Source organism: Caretta caretta, chromosome 6, assembly GCF_965140235.1.
Source record: "Caretta caretta isolate rCarCar2 chromosome 6, rCarCar1.hap1, whole genome shotgun sequence".
NCBI lineage: Eukaryota > Metazoa > Chordata > Testudines > Cheloniidae > Caretta > Caretta caretta.
The window spans coordinates 123,270,981-123,293,870 of NC_134211.1; the positions used below are offsets into that span (position 1 = coordinate 123,270,981).

A 22,890-nucleotide genomic window follows, 5' to 3' on the forward strand; every position below is an offset into this window, starting at 1 on the left:
CAAAAGGTCTGTATCCCAGGGTCCCATTGGGCCCACTGCACAGCCCTGCCCCCAGACTCTCCATGCCCCAGCCCTGTCCCCCAGACTCACCAGTCCCCAGTCCTGCTTCGCCACAGCACCCTCTTGGGTGGTCACCCACCCGTCAGGCCGGCCCTTAGAGTCAGGAGGTCGATTGGAGCTTGATCCGATACTCCCTGAACTCAATGGAGAGGCTTCCATTAACTTCAGCGGACCAGACCCCTTTGGTCACTGGGGATGGGCATTATCTACATATTTAAATAGCTGTCCAAGCCCTAAATGAGACCTAATAACTCATAAAACTCCACTGTTGCGCAATGAGAGATCAGTGCCTGGATGGAAACCCTACTTAATGTGAGTGCAGGGTGCCTCTCCATGGGGCTTGTGCGGTGCAGTTACATCAGAGTAGCTACCATAGTGCAAATGCCCCCCAGGAAAGGGAAGACCTTTGTTTCCATATTTTCTGGACTCTGAGAAATTAGTGAGTGGGTTTTAATGAAAATGAGCAAAACACTATTTTCACCACCACTCATGCTCACACACACACACACACACTGATTGATGAAAAGGGGGAAAAATTCAAAATTCAGAAGTGTAGCTTAGTATAAAATCCAAACTCCATCATATTACCTGAAACTTGCTTTCTTCCCAGTTCTATTCTGCTGTACAATATCCTACAGCCCTGGTTCAGCAAAGCACTTAAGCACATGCTGTTGTCAGGTATACACCTAAGTACTTTGCTAAGCAGGGATGAATTTAAGCACGTGCTTATGGCTACGCATACTCTTAAATGCGTTGCTTAATTGGGGCCTAATATCAGAACCTGAATCTACCTGAATTTTTGTTTTAGCATCACGTTTCCATTTAGACTATGGACATTTCCAACACACACCCTCTTTACAGAATTTCTGACAACATAAAAAGTTGTGGTGATTTCTTATTTTGCTGTATTTTTTTTCCAGTCACGTAGAAATGGCATGGTTATTATGGGTGACTGACTAGCTCCCAGATCAAGCAATTAATGCATATAGAAATGGTAGGTAAAAAGCCACTGGGTGAGGAGGCTACTTAGACCTTTGGGGCTTGTTTGCAGTCTATTCCTGTCAAGGGTCAGGGTGAGCTCATCTTCCAAGATTCCCCACCCCTGACACATATCCAAATGGCTCCATGTCACTATGACCTTCCTTTCAGAAGGGAAGGCTGGACAAATCTCCCTCTGCAGAGGTGTTCAGTATATTCCTGAATTGAGACACTAAGCGCTCCCCCTACAAAGAACCCAGCACACGCTCAGCTCACTGCAGCCTGGAAGCCGGATGGACGTCTGCTTTGATCCTTCGCTTACTGAAACCAATGGCAAAACTCCCATTGGGCTGAACTGGAGCAGAGAGGGCATTCTGATTGCTGCAGTGTCACTAGACCGTCAAGTCTTCTATGCTGGTCGGGGCAAGCCCTCTCCTTGCTGGAACTACTCGGGGTGGGTTCGGCTGCTGGGGCAGGATGGTGGTAGCCTGCTCCGGATGGGAGAACTCTCTGTGCTGCAGAGACCCATTCTATGGGCGTGCCTTCTGTGATGCCACATACAGAGAGCTTGGTGATGGGCTGGGAGAGGATTAGGGTCAGGACTGGTGGGTCTGCAACCGAGTGGGGACATCAGCCTGTTTCCCCCTTGGCAAAGGAAAGGGGGTGAGACTCCCACTGCCCTGAGGCTTCAGTAACAGTTGTGCAGTGACTGCAGCATGTTGGGAAGCACTCCTCCTTACCCTGGTTGCTTGGGCTATTCGCTAGAGTGCACTAGGCCCTTCAGGAAATATTTCTCAGGGGGTTGTAAATTACAAAGGCATGTTGCAGCTGCAGACAGTTCAACTTTAACCAGTTCCATCAGCGTCAGAAGGGCATGTTCCCACAATCTCAGACTCTGAGTCGTGATTCCCAGGGCTGAAAGTTACCTAGTGCCAGCTGTCACTCGGTTGGAAAGCCTTGAAGTATGTTTCCTACCAAAATGGTTCTGAGACGCTCAGTTAACCTAACAGTCCAGAAAGAGTCAGTGGGGTGAAGTGTCAAATGCAGTTACCTAAATGAGGCCCACACCCTGGATAACTTTGTGCATAAAGACATGACAAAGCCCATACAAATACGGTATTTAGGTGCACAATGGACAGAAGAGCAACCTAAGCTCCTTCACTGGACAGTTTAGCCCAATATGTCTAACCCGCCCCCTGCCACCATTGAAACAACCATCTCACAGCACCTTCCTCAGCAAGTCATACCAGTGCAATTATTTCTCCAGGTCTGGGTACGTGGAGACGTTTACCCTGTGTTCTGCGCGTTAGTACGTCTTAGTGAGAGCGTCCCAGCATCTTCCTGCTCGACCTTGGCTCTTGCACACAGAGGAGCTGTTTGCCGAACGTCTCACCCCAAACTCAATTCGAAAGTAAACAGAGGAAATGCCAAGTAGCCCAGTCAGCAGTATTTAGCTCAAGTTCCTTGGCCTCAGTCACCATCCCAGGTCATTTAAATTAAATGACTTAAATGTTAGATTTTGAGAGGGAAGGAAGAAAATGATAATTGCAAAGCAAACATGGGAGCCAGGTACACACCAAGCCTGGAAGGTCTAAAGTAAGCACTATTCCCAAAACCCCTGACATGCAACTGTTTTACAAACGCTCCAGTTAGACCCCTTACACTAACGGCAAGCTGAAGAGTACAGCAACAGCAAGCCTCTGGTTTCTAGTGTAAATGGATGTAACCCAACCCAGCATGAGCACCTGTTTTAGATGGAGGAGTCACATCTGTCCCCATGTCCCCAGTGGGCATCTGTCCTCAGCATATGCATACGCTGCCAGTAAAGCACGTTGGAACGAGTCAGGACGAGGGTGCCAGCTCGATGTACACGATTATTCTCCATAAAAGATGGCACTGAACCTCAGGTCCGAACCACCCTCATGGTCGGCAGAACTTCAGCTCACCCAGCTGGGGCCCACCTCTGCCTGTGATGGGGCCCTTCTCACTGGTGATGCTTCCACAGGAAGTCCGATGTGTAGCCTTGAGGAAACTGGAGCAGGAAGGGCCAGACGGTGCTCACAGCACTGAGCCCATCGTAAGGGGCTGCAGTGCAGAGCCGCACGACCCCAAGGGGAGCACCAGAGGTCTTCAGCGCCCCTGTGCGCATAGAGTGTGTGCAAACCGTGACATCCCTGTCGCAGACTCAGCATACGCCCCCACCCTGCACCTGGCCAGCCAGCTCCAATGGGGGGCACATAGTGGTGGCGGTATGATTATACCTTAGGTGGTATGATTACGCCTTCCACTCTGCTTTCTTGAACTAGGCAGGGGAATCCTTAAGCTCCCCTCAGTGCAGAGTCCGTAATTCTACGAGCTGGGCTGGGGGCAGAGGAAAGCTCCTTACTCCCCCCCCTGATTGTGCACTGGCAAAAGGGCTAGATAGACTCTAGCCCCATGAAAGGAAAATAGGGTGCAAAGGGGGGGAAATTACAAGGTGTTGAGCTCTTTTAGACCATTTAATGGCAGTACCTGGAAAATCACCATGCAGGATACAGTTATTACTCCCTAATGACCTGCCGCACGGCCGAGTGCTGAGCTATTCTGCACACATGCAGGGTTACTCTTGACTCACCCGTTACTAATAGTTCATTACTCAGTCACCGTGTGATAGTTCTGAAACACTGCGCCCAGCGTTAACAGAGTGTTTTTTCATGCCAGGTGTTTCTAATCAGTTATTCAGAAAACTTGTCAGCTACATTTCGAACAGAAGTCTGGAGCTAACGGGGCAAATTCTGCTCTCAGGCCTTGTCTTCACTCTGTGGGTGTACTATACTGGCAATATGCTATATAGCTATACCGGTATAATCATACCGGAAAACCCTTCTAATGTAGGTGCACTTACACTGGCAAAAAAGTGCTTCTGACAGCAGAGTTTATTCTGGTTTGGTGAGCGTACCCAAGTCTAGTCGTAAGTTCTCTTATGCCAGGAGAGCTGCATCTACACTAGGGGTTTGGCCACCACAGTTATGCCACCAAAATAATCACACCCCTAACAGACCTAGCGAACCACGCTGTGAACAGCTCACAACTATTCTCAAACCCTTGCCAGCCTCTCCCTTCAACCACCCCCCAAATCCAACCCCAAGCAGAGTTTAGAGCCTGTAAAGGGAGAAGTGCCAGAGACTCCATAAAATCCACGAGAGGCTTCACTTTTGCTATTGATTTTATGTAGAAGGTACTCAAATGGGCATCAGTATAAAACCCTAAAATAGACAGATAGGGTATGTCTACATTGCCATTAAACACCCATGCCATTAATCATGGGCTATGAGGCTGTTTAATTGTAGTGTAGATGCTCAGGAGGGTCCCAGAGCCTGTACTCCAGTCTGAGCCCGAATATCTACACCACTATCGTTCAGCCCTGCAGCTTGAGACCCGTGAGCCCAAGTCAGCCACGGGTGTTTAATTGCAGTGTAGACAAACCCATAAATATGCTGGCAGAGATTGTAAGGGTAGACCTACCCTCAGATACATCAGTATAAACTCCACTGACCGCTACAGCAAAGGTGAGATAATGCTACGATATAAACTAAAGTAATTCAGGAGAGACCCTGGATTTGCACCAATATATCTAAAAGCAAAGTTTGGCCCACAGCATGTAGTTACGGAAGAGGCCACGCCTTCCTTTAGCTGCAAGACAATGTCTTCTGCAAAGGTAAGGGAACTGGGTGGAAGATATTAAATTATGGGGCTAAATCAGTGACTCTCACCTGCACTTCTGCGGCAGCTGAATCAACGGTTTGCAGCTGCATCTTAGAACTCTGTCTTGTCACAATTTCAAAGCCACTCACTATGCATCATTTTTATCATACTTGAATACGAAATGGACATCTCTGCAATGTGCTGGGATCCACTCCTGACACTGTATGCACACAAGCAACCCTTACTCACATGGACAGTTCCACCGGCTTCACTGCTACTTATGTGAACAAAGCTCGCTCATGTGAGTTTGGGTTCCAGGATTGGGCTGGTAATGGAATGCCAGACATAGAAAATTCACAAGTTGCATTTCTGAATGAATAATGCATCTCGTTGTATGTTGCTGATGCTAATCCACTTAATCTTTCTCATTCTTAGGGTGTAGACTTCATGCTGCCAGCCCAGCTACACATTGTAGCAGTGCATAATCTGATAGTTTAGATGAGAGGACAATGGGCTATGGAGAACACTGGTTTGCATCAGCTGAGGATCCAGCCCAATATTTAGTTCCACCAAAAATATGGTCAAAATGCTAGCATTGTAACTCAGAATTTTGACTTCTCTTTTTGATGTCCATTTCAGAACATGTCTAGAGTGCACAGGAGAACTGGCAATCATACCCTCCTGCACTGAGACGACCTGCACACAAAACTCAGAGACTACGGAACTTGGGAGATAATGCAAAATATCCAGTTCCTTGTGACAACCACTGTAGCCACTGCCTGGCACTAACATGATGAAAGATAAGGAGGACTTGTGGCACCTTAGGGACTAACAAACTGATTTGAGCATAAGCTTTCATGAGCTACAGCTCACTTCTACTCTGAAATCTGTCATGATGAAAGATGGAACCCCCAACATCAGGACAGGTAGATCTGGAAGTCCAGAAAGTTACAAAACTTTTGAACAGCAGCTCTCAAACCATTGCAGTATTTTTGGCAGCTCCCACTGTATGGTTGGTGAGATTCTGGATAAAATATCGAGACACAGAGCTTCCGGTCCTGCTTGCCTGTCCTCCATCTTATTCTTTTTATTGGTATATGTTTCGCTGCAGCCTGATGATGTGCTCTAGTGTCACATAACAGCTCAAGAGCATAGCAGAACCAGAAGCCTATGTTTAAAACACCATCTCCCTGCTGTTGTAGATGAGGAAGCTGGGAGGCAACACGCTGAAGAAAGGAAAGAGCTAACGGGTACATTTACTCTGTTGAGCAATCGCCATGAAACAAAGGAATCTGAACATCCTGGCTGAATGCAAGAACAACTTTGCTCATAGACCGTTCTAGGAGAGGACCTTGGAAGAACTAGGCAAAGAAGCAAGGAGTTGAAAGTGCACATATTTATTCTTGGTCAGTGCGGAATCCAGTGGTTGTACTTGCTGACAAACAGTCTCGTAAATAATGTTTGCTCTGAAAAAAGGAGAGGGGAAATGAGTTTCCTTTCCCTAAGCCTGTTTCTCTTTGGAGCAGGGAATTTCTTTATTTTTGTGTACCAGACAATGCTGTGCACATTGTTGGTGTAAAACAATGATGATGATGATGATGGGTGGAGAAAGATTAAGCAATTTCTGCCCCTTTGTCTTTATACTACATACATATATAAATAACTAAAATAGGAAAAGAACAAGTTAAGAATTATTTAGACAAGTTAGATGTCTTCAAGTTGGCAGGGGCTGACACAATACATCCTAGAATACTTAAGGAACTGGCAGAAGAGATCTCTGAGCTATCAGTGATTATCTTTGAGAGGAGGATGGGAGAGATCCCAGAGGCCAGGAAAAGGGCAAATATAGTACCTATCTATAAAAGGGTGAATAAGAACAACCCAGGGAATTGTAGACCAGTAACTTAACTTTGGTACCTGGAAATATTATGGAGCAAATAATCAAACAATTGATTTGTAAACACCCAAAGATAATAAGGTGAGAAGGAAAAGTCAACATGGATTTATCAAGAACAAATCATGTCAAACCAATCTAATATCCCTTTTTAACAGGGTAACAAGCCTTGTGGATAGGACGGAAGCAGTAGATGTGAGCTATCTTGACTTAAGTAAGACTCTTGATACTGTCTCACATGACTGTCTCATAAACAAACTAGGGAAATATAGCCTACACAAACCTACTATAAAGTGGTTGCACAACTGGTTGGAAAACCATACTCAGAGAGTTATCAATGGTTCACACTCAAGTTGGAAGGGTATAACGAGTGGGGTCCCACCAGGCTCTGTCATGGGTCTGGTTCTATTCAATATCTTCATAAATTATTTGGATAATGGCATAGAGAGCACACTTATAAAGTTTGCAAATGATACCAAGCTGTAAGAGGTTGCAAGCGCTTTGGAGGACAGGTTTAGAATTCAAAATGATCTCGACAAACTGAAGGAAATGGTCTGAAATAAACAGGATGAAATTCAATACAGACAAATGAAAAGTACTACACCACTGTGTTTTCCTCAAGTGTCCTTGGCTAATGGCAGCACAGCTCCTAGAGGAATTAGTGAAGGGACACTCCTCTGCTGATTCTGATTAGCTGCTCTGCACTGATCTCTCTAGGCTCTTTAGTACATGCTGTATTTGATTATTACTTAGTGTTTATATTACAAGAACTGGTAGTCCTAACTGAGATTAGGATCCCATTTTGCTGGACGCTGTGTGCATTGCACCGGGCTTGTCTACATGGGGAAATTTACTGACATAGCCATATGGGTAATTCTTATTCCAGAATATGAGTGTCCACATGGGGAGTTGCACTGGTGTAATTATACCAGTAAATCTCCCTGTGCAAAGAAGCCCTAACACACAGTCCCTGCCTCAAAAAGCTTATAACGTAAATAGACAAGACAGATAAAGGGTGGGGGGGAAACAGAGGCAGGAAGTGACTTGCCCCTGTTCACAGCACAGGGAATGGAACTCACTAATCCAAAGCAACACTAGTGTGTGGAGGCCAGTGACAGAGAAAGGTGCATGTCAGAACTAATGTGAAACTGAAATGGGGCCAGTAGGTGATATCTTTGCTGAGTCCATGAGACATTTCCAAGCATCTGGTTTGCAGCATTCGGTCAACCTCAGTACAGTATTGCCATTCTCAAACACAGTATCATTTTAAAATACATTCTAAATAATAATAATAATAAAAAAAAAACCCTTGACATTTGAGGCCCAGATCCCGCAGTTAGGCCCACCCTGAAGATCTGATTGCTGGGTATGGGCCTTAATGGGTTACTTAGAATTCTGCATCCTTTCTCAAAGGATAGTTAGTTTTATTGCTAAAAAGCAGTTAAAAATGCAGGCGTAGTGGAAAATTCAACCAAACCGCACAGAAGAAATTCAATTCAAATAAATATTCTCTCTCAACTACAACTTTTCCAAATACCTGGTGGTATTCTTGTTCCACCAAACTCCACAATGGTAAATCACACATGGCATGCTAAGCTTATACTATGCTACTTTAGACAATAATAAAAAACAAAACAATACAACCCTCCACCCTGCCCAAGAGGATCAATTCTGAACTTAAGGCTGCACATTATAGAGATACAACCTAGCTTTTCAAATAGCTGATGACGTGAAGTGAATTGTGGTCAGATGGCATATTGACACATCAGAGCATCTTGTAATACACCATGAAGGCGGCACAGATCGAAGAACATACTTTGTGTAGAGAAATGCCCACTTGCTCCACTAACCCTATGGTACTGGGTAGCACTCATTTGCTTAGCCTGAAACTAATGCTGAAATGAAAATAATCTTTTGCAAGGCAATGTTTATTTCTTCACTCAAATTAAGCTTTGTGCAAAGATACTGGTATTAAAACATTAATATTCACTAGTACAAAGAGCACATAAATGTATCTTAAATATACACTGGCTGAATTCTCAATGAAAATGAAGAAAAGCTGTCATCTTACAGAAAGTTAGGGGAATATCTTTTCCTTCTATCTATCCCTGTCTTGCCATCTTTTCTTTTCAAATTGTGAACCATATATAATTGGAGCAGAGCCTGTTTCTGGGGGGCGGGGGCAGCAGGGTGTCTCATTTTCACTCACCTTTCATACCACTCCCTTCTTCCTGGAATGTGTTACGAGCAGAAGGCTGATCTTCTAAATGTTCACTCCCACCACTTCCCGAAGAGGCTACACTGCTCTGTGGAGACAGGGGGGCGTGATCGGAGGGGATGCACTGGGGTCCTCTAGCTCGTAAATCCTCATGAGACATCCATCCATGTCCTAGAGGCTGGTTTGGCACATTCATGGGTGGGGTAAGGGACACAGATCGTTTCAAAGGGCTGTGGTGTGTCTGGCCTGAGAGAACTGAAAAAAAATAAAATTAAACAGGTTATTCCCCCCCTCACGTTCTGGGATGCAGCAGAATCCCCAGTGAAGCTAATTAGTTAATCATGGTGTGTACTGCTTGCTTCCAGAACAATTTCATGACTGGCTGCTAGTACCTGAATCATAGCCTGATCTTTCTTTTACCTTCTCAGAAAAAGGAAAGACACAACACCTCAAGCAGGATGGGATCACACGATCCAGATCTAATCGCTTAGGAAAAAATGTTGCACGGATTTGATTTCTAATTTTTAAAAAATTGTTAAGTTTTTCACTCTAAAATTATTTTTCCTGGCATCAAGGGCATAGTTACATGCAGGACAGAAAACACAGGTAGTATGAGGCTACATATATTCTGTTGCTACCATTTGTCTTCATTTCTGCACAGACTATTATCTGTCTTGCATAAAAGATGCAGTGGTAAAGTTTTAGATGGAGCAGGAATTTTCAGACAGCTACACTTAGGACCACAGAACTTGCCACAATGGATCAGACCCATACTCCCCCTAGTCCTGCATCCTCTCTGGTGGCCTGCACCAGATGTTTCTGAAAAAGGTGAAATAAAATCCCCATAATGCAATTATGCAACACCTTGGCCATGGGGGAAGTTTCTTCTTACTTCCCTTAGGCAAGTGGTCAGCTTATGCACCAAAGCATCAGCATTTACATCCCTTATAGTTGTTATCCTATCTAATGTAACTGGATGGCTCATCTTCCATATAAACGTCTACTCCTTTTTGAATCCTACTAATCTCTTGGACTCAAAGAGTATGTCTACACTGCAAAGAACGGTACCAAATCTTTGAGCCCAGGTCAATTCACCTGGATTAGTGGGGTTTTAGCTGCAGGGCTAAAAACAGCAGTGTAGACATTTCAACTTGGGTTGGAGCCCAGGCTCTGAGGCCTTCCCCCTTGCCGAGTTTCAGAGCTTGGGCTCCAGCCCAAGCCTGAATATCTACAATGCTATTCTTAGCCTGTCAGCCGGAGACAAATAACCCAGGTTCTAGAGTAGCAGCCGTGTTAGTCTGTATCCGCAAAAAGAAAAGGAGGACTTGTGGCACCTCAGAGACTAACAAATTTATTTGAGCATAAGCTTTTGTGAGCTACATCAGAATGCATCCGATGAAGTGAGCTGTAGCTCACGAAAGCTTATGCTCAAATAAATTTGTTAGTCTCTGAGGTGCCACAAGTCCTCCTTTTCTTTTAACCCAGGTTCTGACACTCTGTGCTGTGGGTCTTTCTTTGCAGTGTAGTCATACCCAATCAATCTATGATTAATAATGAGAGCATCACAACAGAGAGGAGCCTAGCAGGTGGGTTATGAAGTGCACGTCTTTCAACCTTCCAGAAAAAACAGACAACAGAAATTATGCTATAAATATGCCTATGTGACAAACAGATTAATCAGATTCCCAAGAATCTCTCTCTTAGAACCGTTTGAGGTTTTTCTCTCTGGCTATATATGTATTTACATTTTCCCTGACTGATATATTAACATAACCCTGTTCAATTTTTTTTGGCAACTAACATTTACAATACTAGGGAAAAGAAGAACAATGCAAACTCCTGTGATTTGGGATTATTTTTGGAGAGTTTTAGCAACATCTGAGAGATTTCAAAGCTGGGTGTGTATTTACCTGGCTTTGAGTTTAAATAGCAATGCAGATGCTCTTGCTTGAGAAGTTAAAAAAAGAAGTTTTAGGACTTCTGAGACTTTTCTGGAAGAGTGTTTAATTCTGAATATAATTTAAATGCAATTATTGTTATCGAAGGATCTGAGTTTCAGGCTACTACTCAAATACATTTCAACATTTTTTCAGTGTCCTTTCAAGGTACCATCTAATTAATTTTTAGGCGCCTGTCAATGAGCCTCTCTCGTCAGTTCATTTTGGTTGTAAATAGGGGCAATTTGAAGTGTGTGGGGGAGAGGAGGGAAACTGAGGACTTATCTCTGTTTTCTATGGGTGAAATGTATTTGAAAAGATTGCTCTGTTTTGCTTCAGAAAATTCAAATTCAATTATTTGTAGAGTCATTAATTTGACACAGACTGACTGAACTACAGATGCATTTAGGGTATTTGTTTTAATCTAGATAAGTAAGGTTTAAACGTCCATTTAAACACGTTTTATTATAGTGCATTGAATGGAAGTGGTCAGTTTTTGGGGGGGCTGTTTGCTCCAAGTCAAAATACTTCTGGATCCACTTGTTTGCAGGTTCTAGTAAACTGCTCTAACTGGTGATATTGAGTTTTAATAGTGGTCTCTCGGTGGCACATCTGTTAAAACAAACAGAACATCAGAAAATTCCAGCTGTGCTGGGGAAGTCTGTTTGATGGGCCTACTGACAGACTGGCCAGGGGAAATATAGTTAACTTTCTTAATATTTAAGTGTTGGCAATTAGTCTTCTGTGTTCAGAACCTCAGGCACAAGTTCCTAAATCGGTCTGGATGTAAACTCAAGACAGGATGCGTTATGTTGTGATGGCTACCAGAAATGACTCTGATTTATATATTTCCAGAGAAAGGCTTAATTTCTGCAGAAAAGAGCAAATTCTGCCAGAAGAAGCTCATTACACAACACAGGCAGATTCCTTCACACCCCTGATTTCCAACTGCTTTAACTGTAAGTTTCATCATCAGGCTCAGAAGAGGAGATATGCAGTAAAAATACCCCAGGTTTCAATTTCAGCTATTTCTCTGGTGAAAGCATGTCACCAAGACATTCTTGACTGACCAGAAGCACAGAGACAAGACGAACAAATAGTGTAAAAAGGGGGAAAAGTGAGTGAGAAACTCAGTAACTTTATTTATTTCACGGCTGGTATTATTTATTCGACACTCATTTAAAAGTGGCCTGCTACTGTGCATAATCTAATAGATGACAACACGAGCACGTAGACTCCTCCAGCTTCTAAAGAATTCCTTGGTCTTCAGGTTCTTGCTGTAAGAGAATCTGGTGCCTCTTGAGAACGTAGCAGAACATTGTGCAGGTAGACTAATTGGTTCTCTCTCAATTAAACAATTTGAAGAAAGTGACTCCCTCCAAACTTTTCATGACACAATAAAAGATGCGTCAATGGGTACTTGGTATTACTTTAAGAGCAATGCTAAATATTAAATGGTTACTTACTGTTACCGTGGTTCTTTGAGGAATGCTGCAGATGTGTATTCCATTTAAGTATGTACGTGCCCAGCACGCTGGAGCTGGAGATTTTGTCTAGACGTACCCACAGAGGGGTGGTGCTTGCACCTTGTGGCTGCAGCCCCCCTCCCCTGACTATATATGGCAGCGCTGCTCTGACCCCCTCCTTAGCTCATTTGAACTGAACACCTATAAGAGGGGACTCTGATGCAGAGGAGACAGAGGGTGGGTCATGGAATACATGTCTGCATTACATCTCAAAGAATCACAGTTAAAATAAGTAACCATTCCTTCTTCTTCGAGGACATGCAGATGTGTATTCCACTTAGGTCACCTCCAAGCAGCGGTGCTCGGAGTCTATTGAAATAAGGATCACAGGAGCGCCCTTCTGAAGTTTGCATCCACTCTGGAAGATGCAGTAATGGCATAATGGCCTGTAACTGTATGATGGAGGACCATGTGGCAGCCTTGCAAATATCCAATATGGAAATGTCACTGAAGACCACTAGTGAAGTTGCTTGAGCTCTTGTCGAAGGAGCTCGCATTCACTGAGGAGACATAGCCGAAGCTATTTCATACGCAGTCTTTCATTATGCAGCTTTCAAGCTATTTCATATGCAGTCATAGGATGTTATCCATCTAGAAATGGCCTGTGAAGAGACGACTGGGCCCTTCATGTGGTTTGCATATGACATGAACAGGCGAGGTGAAGCATGAAATGGTTCCGTCCTATCCAGATAAGAAGCTACACATCACCTGACATCCCAGGTACGTAGAGGCTGCTCCTCTGGAGATGAATACAGCTTAGGAAACAACACAGGTAAATATACTGCATGGTGCAAATGAAACTGAGAAACCACTTAAATCAAAAATTTAGGGTGTGGTTACAAAGTCACCTGGTCTTCAGAGAACTGTGTGTAAGGAGATCTTGCCATCAGAGCCTGCAACTCTTACACCCTTGTTGCAGATAATAATTGCTACCAGGAACTCAGTTTTCTGACATCAAACTGGCAGTAGACCAGATGCTAGGGGCTCGAATGGGGGACCCATTAGAACCATCAGAGCAGTGTTTAGGACTGGTTCTCATAGCACAAGATATAGATGTAGATGGAGAAGCCCTTTCAGAAATCTCATCACCATGACATTGGGGAAGACTGATTTTTCCCTGGACATGTGGGTGAAATGCAGATACTGCTGCCAGATGTACTCTCAATGAACTAAGCACAAGCCCCAACTTCTGACGGTGTAGCAGGTACCCCAAGATATCCTGGACTGAAGTCTGCATTGGTTGGATCATGTGGGCCAAAGACCACACTGAAAACCTCTTCCACTTTGCTAAGTAGGCCATCCTGGTAGGGACTTCCTAAAGGTGAGGACTTGTTGGACAGCCACTGAGCACAGCTCTTCTTCGTTCAACCATGCACCATGAGATGCAGGGAGCAGAGATCGGGATGGAGAGGAAGCAACATGGGAGGCTGAATCGACAGCGTGAGAAAGTCGAAGAACCAGCACTGGCTTGGCCATGCCCGTGCAAGGAGACTGAGCTTGGCCTCATCTGCCCTGAGCTCGAGGGTTACCTAAGAAATTATCGGGATGGGGGAAAGGCGTATAGGATAGTCGACTACAAACTGCAGTGGAAAGCATCGGAGGGGGAGCTTGGACTGAAGCCCCTGCCCAGAGAGTAGAACAGGTGACATTTCCTGTTCTCCCTTATAGCAAACAGGTTGATTGTAGGAATACCCCATGATGCAAAGATGACCTGCAGGACACCACCTATCTTCAGGGACCACTTGTGATGGTCCACGAGATGATTCTGTACCCCAGGCAAGTGGACAGCTGTTGGAGTAATGTTCTCCTCAATGCAAAACTGCCACAGATTCATTGCTTCTAGGCAGAGTGCCCTGGAGTATGCTCCTCTTTTTTTATTCACACAGTACATCATGGTGGTATTGTCAGTAAGTATGTGAACCACTGAGTGTCTGATATGGTCATGGAAGGCACGACATGCCTTGTGGATAGCCTGAAGTTCCAGCACATTGATGTGGAGTGAGGCCTCCTGCTCAGACCACAGTCTCTGTACCTTCAGCGACCCCAGGTATGCCCCCAACCCAGCAGGGAGGCGTTGCTAAGAAGTGACTTGGCTGGCGATGGCTGGACAAAGAAAATGCCTTGGCAAACATTCTGTGGATAGGTCCACCACTGCAAGGAGTCTAGGACTGGTGGAGGAAGACAAACAAGTCAGTCCAGAGAATGAAGAGTAGGACAGTAGATTGTTCTGAGCCACATTTGAAGGGGGCGAGGGCACAACCTTGCAAACTGGACCACCTGCATGCAAGTGGACATCTGCTCCAGCAGTCTCAGACACATTTGAATGGTCATGGAAGGCTGAAATTGCAGACTGAGGCAAAGATTTCAAATTGTCTGAAAACTGTCAGTCGGCAAGAATACTCTTGATGTCATGGAATATAATAGCATCCCAGTTAACTCCATTTTTTGAGTGGGAGCCAAAGATGATTTTCTGGTATTTAGAATGAGACCCAAACACAGTCAAGCACATGCAGAGTGGGACTGATGTGAGCAAGAACTTCCTCTCTGGATCTGCCCCTCGGTGACCAGTCGTTGAGGTACAGGAAGATGTGGATTCCCTTTTTTCTGAGATATGCCGTAATCACGATAACATATTTGGTGAAAACTCAGGGATGGAAGAGAGGCTGAACGGGAGGATGTTGTATTGAAAGTGGTGTTCTCCCGTATACAGTCAGTACCGGCATCTCCCTCGTCCTTACCAGACTCGAAGGATGCCAGGAGGTCAGAACTGGAGTCAACAGTACAAGGAAGGGTCAGAAGTACCCACACTGTCCTGCACGCTGGCACCAGCTCTGTGCCAGTCCGTGCTTTTCCTGGGGGAGGCAGAACAGTCGGCCCAAGACCTGGCGAGATCTTGATCAGTCTTATGTGACCTCTTCCTGGGCGCAGTCAACGGGGAAAGGCTCCTCCGTTTCTTCAGAGAGGCACCTGCTCCAGAACGTGAAGAGGCAGTGCTCTCGGGGCCCGAGGGTCATCGTCCACCAGATGAGGGACTCAGTACCAGATCAGGCCACATGGCCTGTCCGAGCAGGTGGTGCGTAAGGCGAAGGTCCCAAGCTACCCAAGTTCTTTTCTTGAACAATCTACAGATCATGCAATGGCCCTGGAGGTGAGCTGTGCTGAGACAGAGCAAGTACCACGGGTGGGGATTGCTCCTCCACAGTAAGGACAATGTTTAACCCCCAGTGAGTGCATCACCGCGGGAACAGACTACTAACTAACACTAACTACTAGTTTATATACAATAAGAAGCGAGACTAAGTCTATTTGCAAGGTTGTGAGGCTAAAACTCACACAGAGCTCTGACTCCAACCACAGGCAGTAAGAAGGAACTGAGGGGGGTCGAGGCAGTGCCGCCTCATAAAGCTAGGGGAGGAGTCACAGCCCCGAGGTGTGAGTGCCACCCCCTATACGTACTGCTAGACAAAATCTCCAGCTGTGGCGCCCTGGGCGTGTACCTATCTAAGTGGAATACACGTCTGCATCTACCTCAAAGAAGAATTAAACATTCCTAAGCGTTGTGGGTTTCTTGCTGGGAAGCTAGATACATTTAAGAATCTCTGGTTGGACAAGACGGGTCAGTGAGCCCTGATAAAAGTGCAGGGAAGATGAATGAGGCATCCTTGCCTTTGCAATCATACTCTGAAAGTTAGTGACACACTTCAACTCTGCACTTGTCCTTGTTGAACCTCATCAGATTTCTTTTGGCCCAATCCTCCAATTTGTCTAGGTCACTCTGGACCCTATCCCTCCAGCATATCTACCTCTTCCCACAGCTTAGTGTCATCCACGAACTTCTTGAGGGTGCAATCCATTTCACCATCCAGATCATTAATGAAGATGTTGAACAAAACCGGCCCCAGGACCGACCCCTGGTGCACTCCGCTTGGTACCAGCTGCCAACTAGACATCGAGCCATTGATCACTATATGTTGAGCCCAACGATCTAGCCAGCTTTCTATCCACCTTATAGTCCATTCATCCAGCCCATACTTCTTTAACTTGCTGACAAGAATACCGTGGGAAACCATATCAAAAGCTTTGCTAAAGTCAAGTTATATCACATCCATTGCTTTCCCCATATCCACAGAGCCAGTTATCTCATCAGAGAAGGCAATCAGGTTGGTCAGGCATGACTTGCCCTTCGTGAATCCATGTTGACTGTTCCTAATCACCATCCTCTCCTCCAAGTGCTTCAAAATGGATTCCTTGAGGACCTGCTCCATGATTTTTCCAGGGACTGAGGTGAGGCTGACCGGTCTGTAGTTCCCTGGATTCTCCTTCTTCCCTTTTTAAAAGATGGGCACTATATTTGCCATTTTCCAATCGTCCAGAACCTCCCCCAATCACCACATGTTTTCAAAGATAACGGCCAATGGCTCTGCAATCACATCAGCCAACTCTCTCAGCATCCTTGGATGTATTAGATCTGGACCCATGGACTTGTACATGTCTAGCTTTTTAAAATAATCCTTAACCTGTTCTCTTCACCACTGAGGGCTGCTCATCTTCTCCCTATACTGTGCTGCGCAGTGCAGCAGTCTGGGAGCTGACCTTGTCTGTGAAGACCGAGGCAAAAAAGCATTGAGTACTTCAGCTTTTTCCACATCATCGGTCACTAGGTTGCCGCCCCCATTCAGTAAGGGTCCAACACTTTCCCTGACCTTCTTCATGTGATACTCATGTATCCTGCAGCAGTACATCCTATCACTCTGAATGCTAGCCAAGATGGTGGACTAGGTTATTGCTCCTCCTGAATCATTCTGGGGAGACCTTCCTCAGATACTCTTTATTTGGAGCACTGGGGTTTAATGGGGCAGGGCCCAGAGCACGCAGATCGTTGTCTGTGGGGAGGTAAGCCATTCGTTTGTCAGTCCTAATTTAGATCATTAATTCGTTTCTCTGTTGCTGCTCTGATCCTGCAATCCACACTCATGCCAAGATCTCATTGCCTTCAGGGGGAGCTTAGCTGTGTGTTGCAGACACACCTAGCCCTTATGAGGGTGTAGTGTAGCTTCCCTCGACAGCATGGTGAAGGGATTGGTCCATAAGTCAGTGTTCCCTCTGCTGTGCTTTGTTCCCCAAGGGGTGCTGGCAGGCAGCCATGAGGAAAGCACATGCACTGCAAATGGGTCTGTCCCCCGCACTTGGAAGAAGCAAGAAAGGTCAGTTCATCCCCTCAAACACACCCTGAGGCACCTGAGTGAAGGCCAGCCACGCTCTGGGAGTTAATTATTAATTGTGAGGGCCTAGATAGGCTCATTAAATGGTTTGTGTCCCAGGGAAAGTTGCACTAAATGATCTGGAGCCAATTTTCCCCAATGGTGTCTGGAATTGCCAGAGACTGCAGTCTATCTCTCAGTTTTCAAACCAATTTAGACTTAAAATTAATAGAAAAAAACCTCATGACAATGCCCTGGCCTACTCCAGACACTGCTGGGATGCAGAACTCTTCCTAGCAGAGCCAGGATTTTGAACGTACTGTAGCAAAGAGAGGCTAATAACTTCTTCTCCAGATGACTGAGGCTATGGTTTACAACAGAGAAGACATTTTCATCTGGTCTGCAAAAACAGCTACTGGAGAAAGACTTGAAATTTGCAATCCTTTATTCAGGAACCCTGGTGTGTGGTCTGTGGTAGCCAGTCAAGGCCAGCTCCTCAGCCGGCGTCAATCTGCATAGCTCCTTTGGCACATTAGATAACACTAACTGCATTACAGTTAAAAGACTGACGTGCAGGAAGATCCTGAAACTTATTTAGGGCAATTCTGAGGTGGGATGGTTTATCTCTTTGATCGCTTTCTCTGTGAAACAGACTCTGTTCGCTCCCAAACTGACTGTGGCTCTTTATCCCATACTGTTGATCCATGTAGGATGTGAGCCATGCAGACTGGGGTTTGTTTATTCTCTCTCCCTTTTTGAAGTGGGGTTGCCTTTTTATACACAAGGGCTAATTTCAGGAGCATTTTTCACTAATGACCATGAGGAACAGCAAACGATGTTTATGCTGCGGCTTCTTGGGAGGGCAGACCAAATGTTCAGAAGGCAAAAAGCAGCCCCTCCCGTAATTCGAGCATGGGGCTTGGGTTCCATAATCAGCTCTGCCATCGATGCAATGTGCAGCCTGGGACAAGTGGCTTAACTTTTCTCTGCCTCCGTTCGCCCATCTCAAAATGTGGAGAAGAGTATTTTAAAGTGCGGTGAGACTCTCTGCACAGCACAATGGTGGAGATATTAGTGACTCCATCACTAAGATTTACCTCTAAAACCGAACTAGAAATTCCTCGATGTCATGCTGCAGTGGCTGAATTTGACACAAATGGCCTGATTTATGGTCCTCCCAGGCCCCATTGTGTCACTCCAGCCCTGGCCCCTGGGGGAAATCCCATGGTGCAAGGTGGTTTGCTGGGTGGTGCGGAGTTGTTGGAATGGCTCTTTGCTTCCCCCATCCTCAGAACTTCCAGGGCAAGGGGCCTGCCAGGGATATTGCTGGGGTAGGGAAACCTGGCCAGAACACCCTGGGGAGTGACTATTTTCAATTGCTGGATAAAGGGTGACCAGATGTCCCGATTTTAGAGGGACAGTCCCGATATTTGGGACTTATTCTTATATAGGCTCCTATTACCCCACACCCCCGTCCCTATGGGTCACCCTAGCTGGATGGCTCCTAAGGGCCACTGCAGCCATGCATAATTTAGAGTGGTCCTGCAGTGGCTCTAAACTATGTGGATACAATGTGGAAAACAGTTCTCTAATTGATGGAGTAAGAAAACATGGTCCAAAGCACATCTCTAACCCTACTGGCACTTGGGTGGGGTTTTTTGTTTTTAATTTAAGAAGCAGTGTGCCCTCTGGGGGCATGTGTGTAAACCATGTTTCCTTAGGATATGTCACCAATGATGTTGCCCTGTCACCTACTGTATTTTTTTACTCTGCAACTCTGTGGTTATAAGCTAAAGCCCAAGAAAATAGACACATAACACAGCAGTTTGATCCCAACTAGTTTCCCATTTGAAATCACTGTGTTCTCAGCCCGTCCTGGCTCCTTGCACCTCTATGCACTGTTCAGTTCGTGGATCAGACTGGGACAATACTGAACAGCTTCTTTTGTTCATTTGCAAGGAAACAGCAAGTTCAGAACAGAACAGGCCCTTTCCCCCCGACTGCTATTCAAATCATTAGGAAGAGTCTGTTCCAGGAAAAGCACCCTGTTAAGGAAAACAAATTGCTTGCCTCTTTCACAGTTTCTCCTGCTTTCTCTAGTGAAGAACCCAGAAACAAAAGCCAGTATGAATCATACAGGCTGTCCTGCTATTGGTCCCTTTTCCTGCAGTAGTTCACTCACATAGCCAGTGACATACAGACGAATGCAAAAGCTCAGGCTTGTATGAAGCAGATCTTGATGAAACTACTGTGTTGAAAAATGTATCCCCTAACCCTTGAGGCCTTCTCTTTACACTCCATGTTCCGGCTTTTGTTGTTGTGATTGTAACTTCAGTTTTGAAGCATCAAAGAAGCAAACTATAAGGTGCACTATAAGGTGGGTAGAAAGCTGGCTAGATTGTTGGGCTCAACGGGTAGTTATCAATGGCTCCATGTCTAGCTGGCAGCCGGTATCAAGTGGAGTGCCCTAAGGGTCGGTCCTGGGGCCGGTTTTGTTCAATATCTTCATAAATGATCTGGAGGATGGTGTGGATTGCACTCTCAGCAAATTTGCGGATGATACTAAACTGGGAGGAGTGGTAGATACGCTGGAGGGGAGGGATAGGATACAGAAGGACCTAGACAAATTGGAGGATTGGGCCAAAAGAAATCTGATGAGGTTCAATAAGGATAAGTGCAGGGTCCTGCACTTAGGACGGAAGAACCCAATGCACAGCTACAGACTAGGGACCGAATGGCTAGGCAGCAGTTCTGCGGAAAAGGACCTAGGGGTGACAGTGGACGAGAAGCTGGATATGAGTCAGCAGTGTGCCCTTGTTGCCAAGAAGGCCAATGGCATTTTGGGATGTATAAGTAGGGGCATAGCGAGCAGATCGAGGGACGTGATCGTTCCCCTCTATTCGACATTGGTGAGGCCTCATCTGGAGTACTGTGTCCAGTTTTGGGCCCCACACTTCAGGAAGGATGTGGATAAATTGGAGAGAGTCCAGCGAAGGGCAACAAAAATGATTAGGGGTCTGGAACACATGAGTTATGAGGAGAGGCTGAGGGAGCTGGGATTGTTTAGCCTGCAGAAGAGAAGAATGAGGGGGGATTTGATAGCTGCTTTCAACTACCTGAAAGGGGGTTCCAAAGAGGATGGCTCTAGACTATTCTCAATGGTAGCAGATGACAGAACGAGGAGTAATGGTCTCAAGTTGCAGTGGGGGAGGTTTAGATTGGATATTAGGAAAAACTTTTTCACTAAGAGGGTGGTGAAACACTGGAATGCGTTACCTAGGGAGGTGGCAGAATCTCCTTCCTTAGAGGTTTTTAAGGTCAGGCTTGACAAAGCCCTGGCTGGGATGATTTAACTGGGAATTGGACCTGCTTCGAGCAGGGGGTTGGACTAGATGACCTTCTGGGGTCCCTTCCAACCCTTATATTCTATGAAACTCTGGTCTCTGAACTGTATACCAACAGCTGAGGGGAATAAAATCACAACCCAAAACCCGTTATCGTTCTGCAGCTCAGCTTTTTCAAGCAAACTAAAACCTGACTCTTTTAAATGATGGCACGGTTGCCCATAAAAGATAAAGATTAGATACAGTAGCAATAATGCATTCGTTACAAGTACTGCTGATCTTTTAAAGTAGCTCCTGTAGGGCCTAATCCAGCGTCCACTGAAGTCAGTAGGAATCTTTCGAAATACGATAAGCAGTGATCTCTTACCTGGTAGTTTGGTTTCAGTTGCAACTCACTGCACAGCTAGTATTATTATTATTATTTGCTCATTCATAGGACGGCAGCATGCACATGCCCCAGTAAGGACTGGGACCCTTTTGAGCTAAGCATGGGACAAACACAGATGCTGACACTACACTGTCATTGCCCTGACACATGGAGCAAATACACAACCACGGCTAAGTCTTCGTGTCCTGGTTGCTTCCAAAGGCATGGACACAGCTATCCCACAGCTGCAGTAAACAAAAAGTAGCGATCTCTGGAGAGGGACCCTGCAAATTCTACTGAACAGCAGAGGCCTTGTAATATTCTATTCTACAGATTCTTATACCCACACTTATCACTATAATATATCTGAAAGCCTTCCAGTTGCGGATTAATGTGACTAATATCTGTCAGTTTTAAATTCAGGTGATCATTTAAAATGTGGGATAAAAGAAAACCGAAAGTCTCAGGATGAACTCCTGGCTGTACTGAAGTCAATAACAAAACTCCCATTGACTTCAGTGGGGCCAGGATTTCACCCACCGCCTTCTCGGTTGGTATTCAGTGACAAGGTTATGGACATTATGGGAGTTTTGCAAGAAAGCTCTACCCCTGTCCATGCTGTATCTGTTCTGTGGATGAAAAGAATCTTAGTTCCCAGGGCTGTTCATGAATAGCAACATTTCATTGTTAACCCAAGTCTCAATAATTGCTCCACAATTTGCTGATTTTGCTGTTGGTTCCTAGGGAGGGTTCCTACCAGCTTGCTGACCAAGCTCTCCTAAATAAACTCTCTGGTGACTCAGCAAATTTCCTCTCCTCTTCTCTTTCCCCTTAACAGGTGGAGACCTCAAGGGACAGTAAATTCTGTTTCACTCCCCAGAATAGAATCAGAAACACAAAGAGTTGAAAACTCCTGTAAACTTCCATATAGAAGTGCTACCAAACTACCTGTTCTCACTTGAACTTCTTCATATTATCTTCCCTTCACACATGATCTTCCCTCACAGCTGTCACTTAGAAATACTGGTACGCAACTTGGGGTTTCTCTCTGAGAAAGCTGCACCGATATAACTTAAAGTGTGAATTTAAACTGATACCTAAACTGGTGCAAAGAGCACCTTTGTGGATGCTCTTATTTCAGTATGAGGGGCTTATTTTGGTTTAGCTGAAGCTGATTAGGAACAGGTTTAACTAAATAGGAATAAGCCACTCATATCCTGAAATAAGAGTGTCCACCAGCCTTTTACATCAGTTTAACTATACTGGTTTATAATTATAATAATATTAGATAATACTAATAATAATGATCCCTGGCTCTTACATAGCACTTTTCATCAGTAAATCTCAAAAGACTTCACAATCCTTTATATTCAAGTTATACCACAATTTTCTCACCAAGTCCTTAGTTCCCTGTTCACCAGGGGCCATATTTCCAAAGGTATCTAGGTGCCTAAAGATGCAGATAGGTGCCCAGTGGGATTTTCAAACGCTCCAAGGCAGGTCAGGCACCTAACTCCTACTGAAATCAATAGGAATTAGGCACCTAACCTGCTTAGATGCTTTTGAAAATTCCACTGGGCACCTATCTGCATCTTTAGACACCTAAATACCTGTGGAAATTTGGTCCCATGTGCTCTGTGCTGACTTGTTCCACACTCGAGCTTCCCAGCCCCCAAGGTTC

At 45.2% G+C, this 22,890-nt stretch overlaps 1 protein-coding gene across 9 annotated transcripts in view; it reads right to left on the minus strand.

Annotated features, from left to right (window-relative positions):
- SAMD4A (sterile alpha motif domain containing 4A) overlaps positions 1-22,890 on the minus strand; it is a 208,895-nt gene that overhangs the window by 43,573 nt on the left and 142,432 nt on the right. For 8 of the 9 annotated variants that reach the window (XM_075129981.1, XM_075129980.1, XM_075129982.1 and 5 more), the window contains one exon: positions 8,826-9,089. The exons of the other annotated variant lie outside the window; for it this stretch is intronic. In XM_075129981.1, the coding sequence (XP_074986082.1) occupies positions 8,826-9,089 (264 nt within the window). The remainder of the gene's footprint in view (positions 1-8,825; positions 9,090-22,890) is intronic. 9 annotated transcript variants of the gene reach the window in all.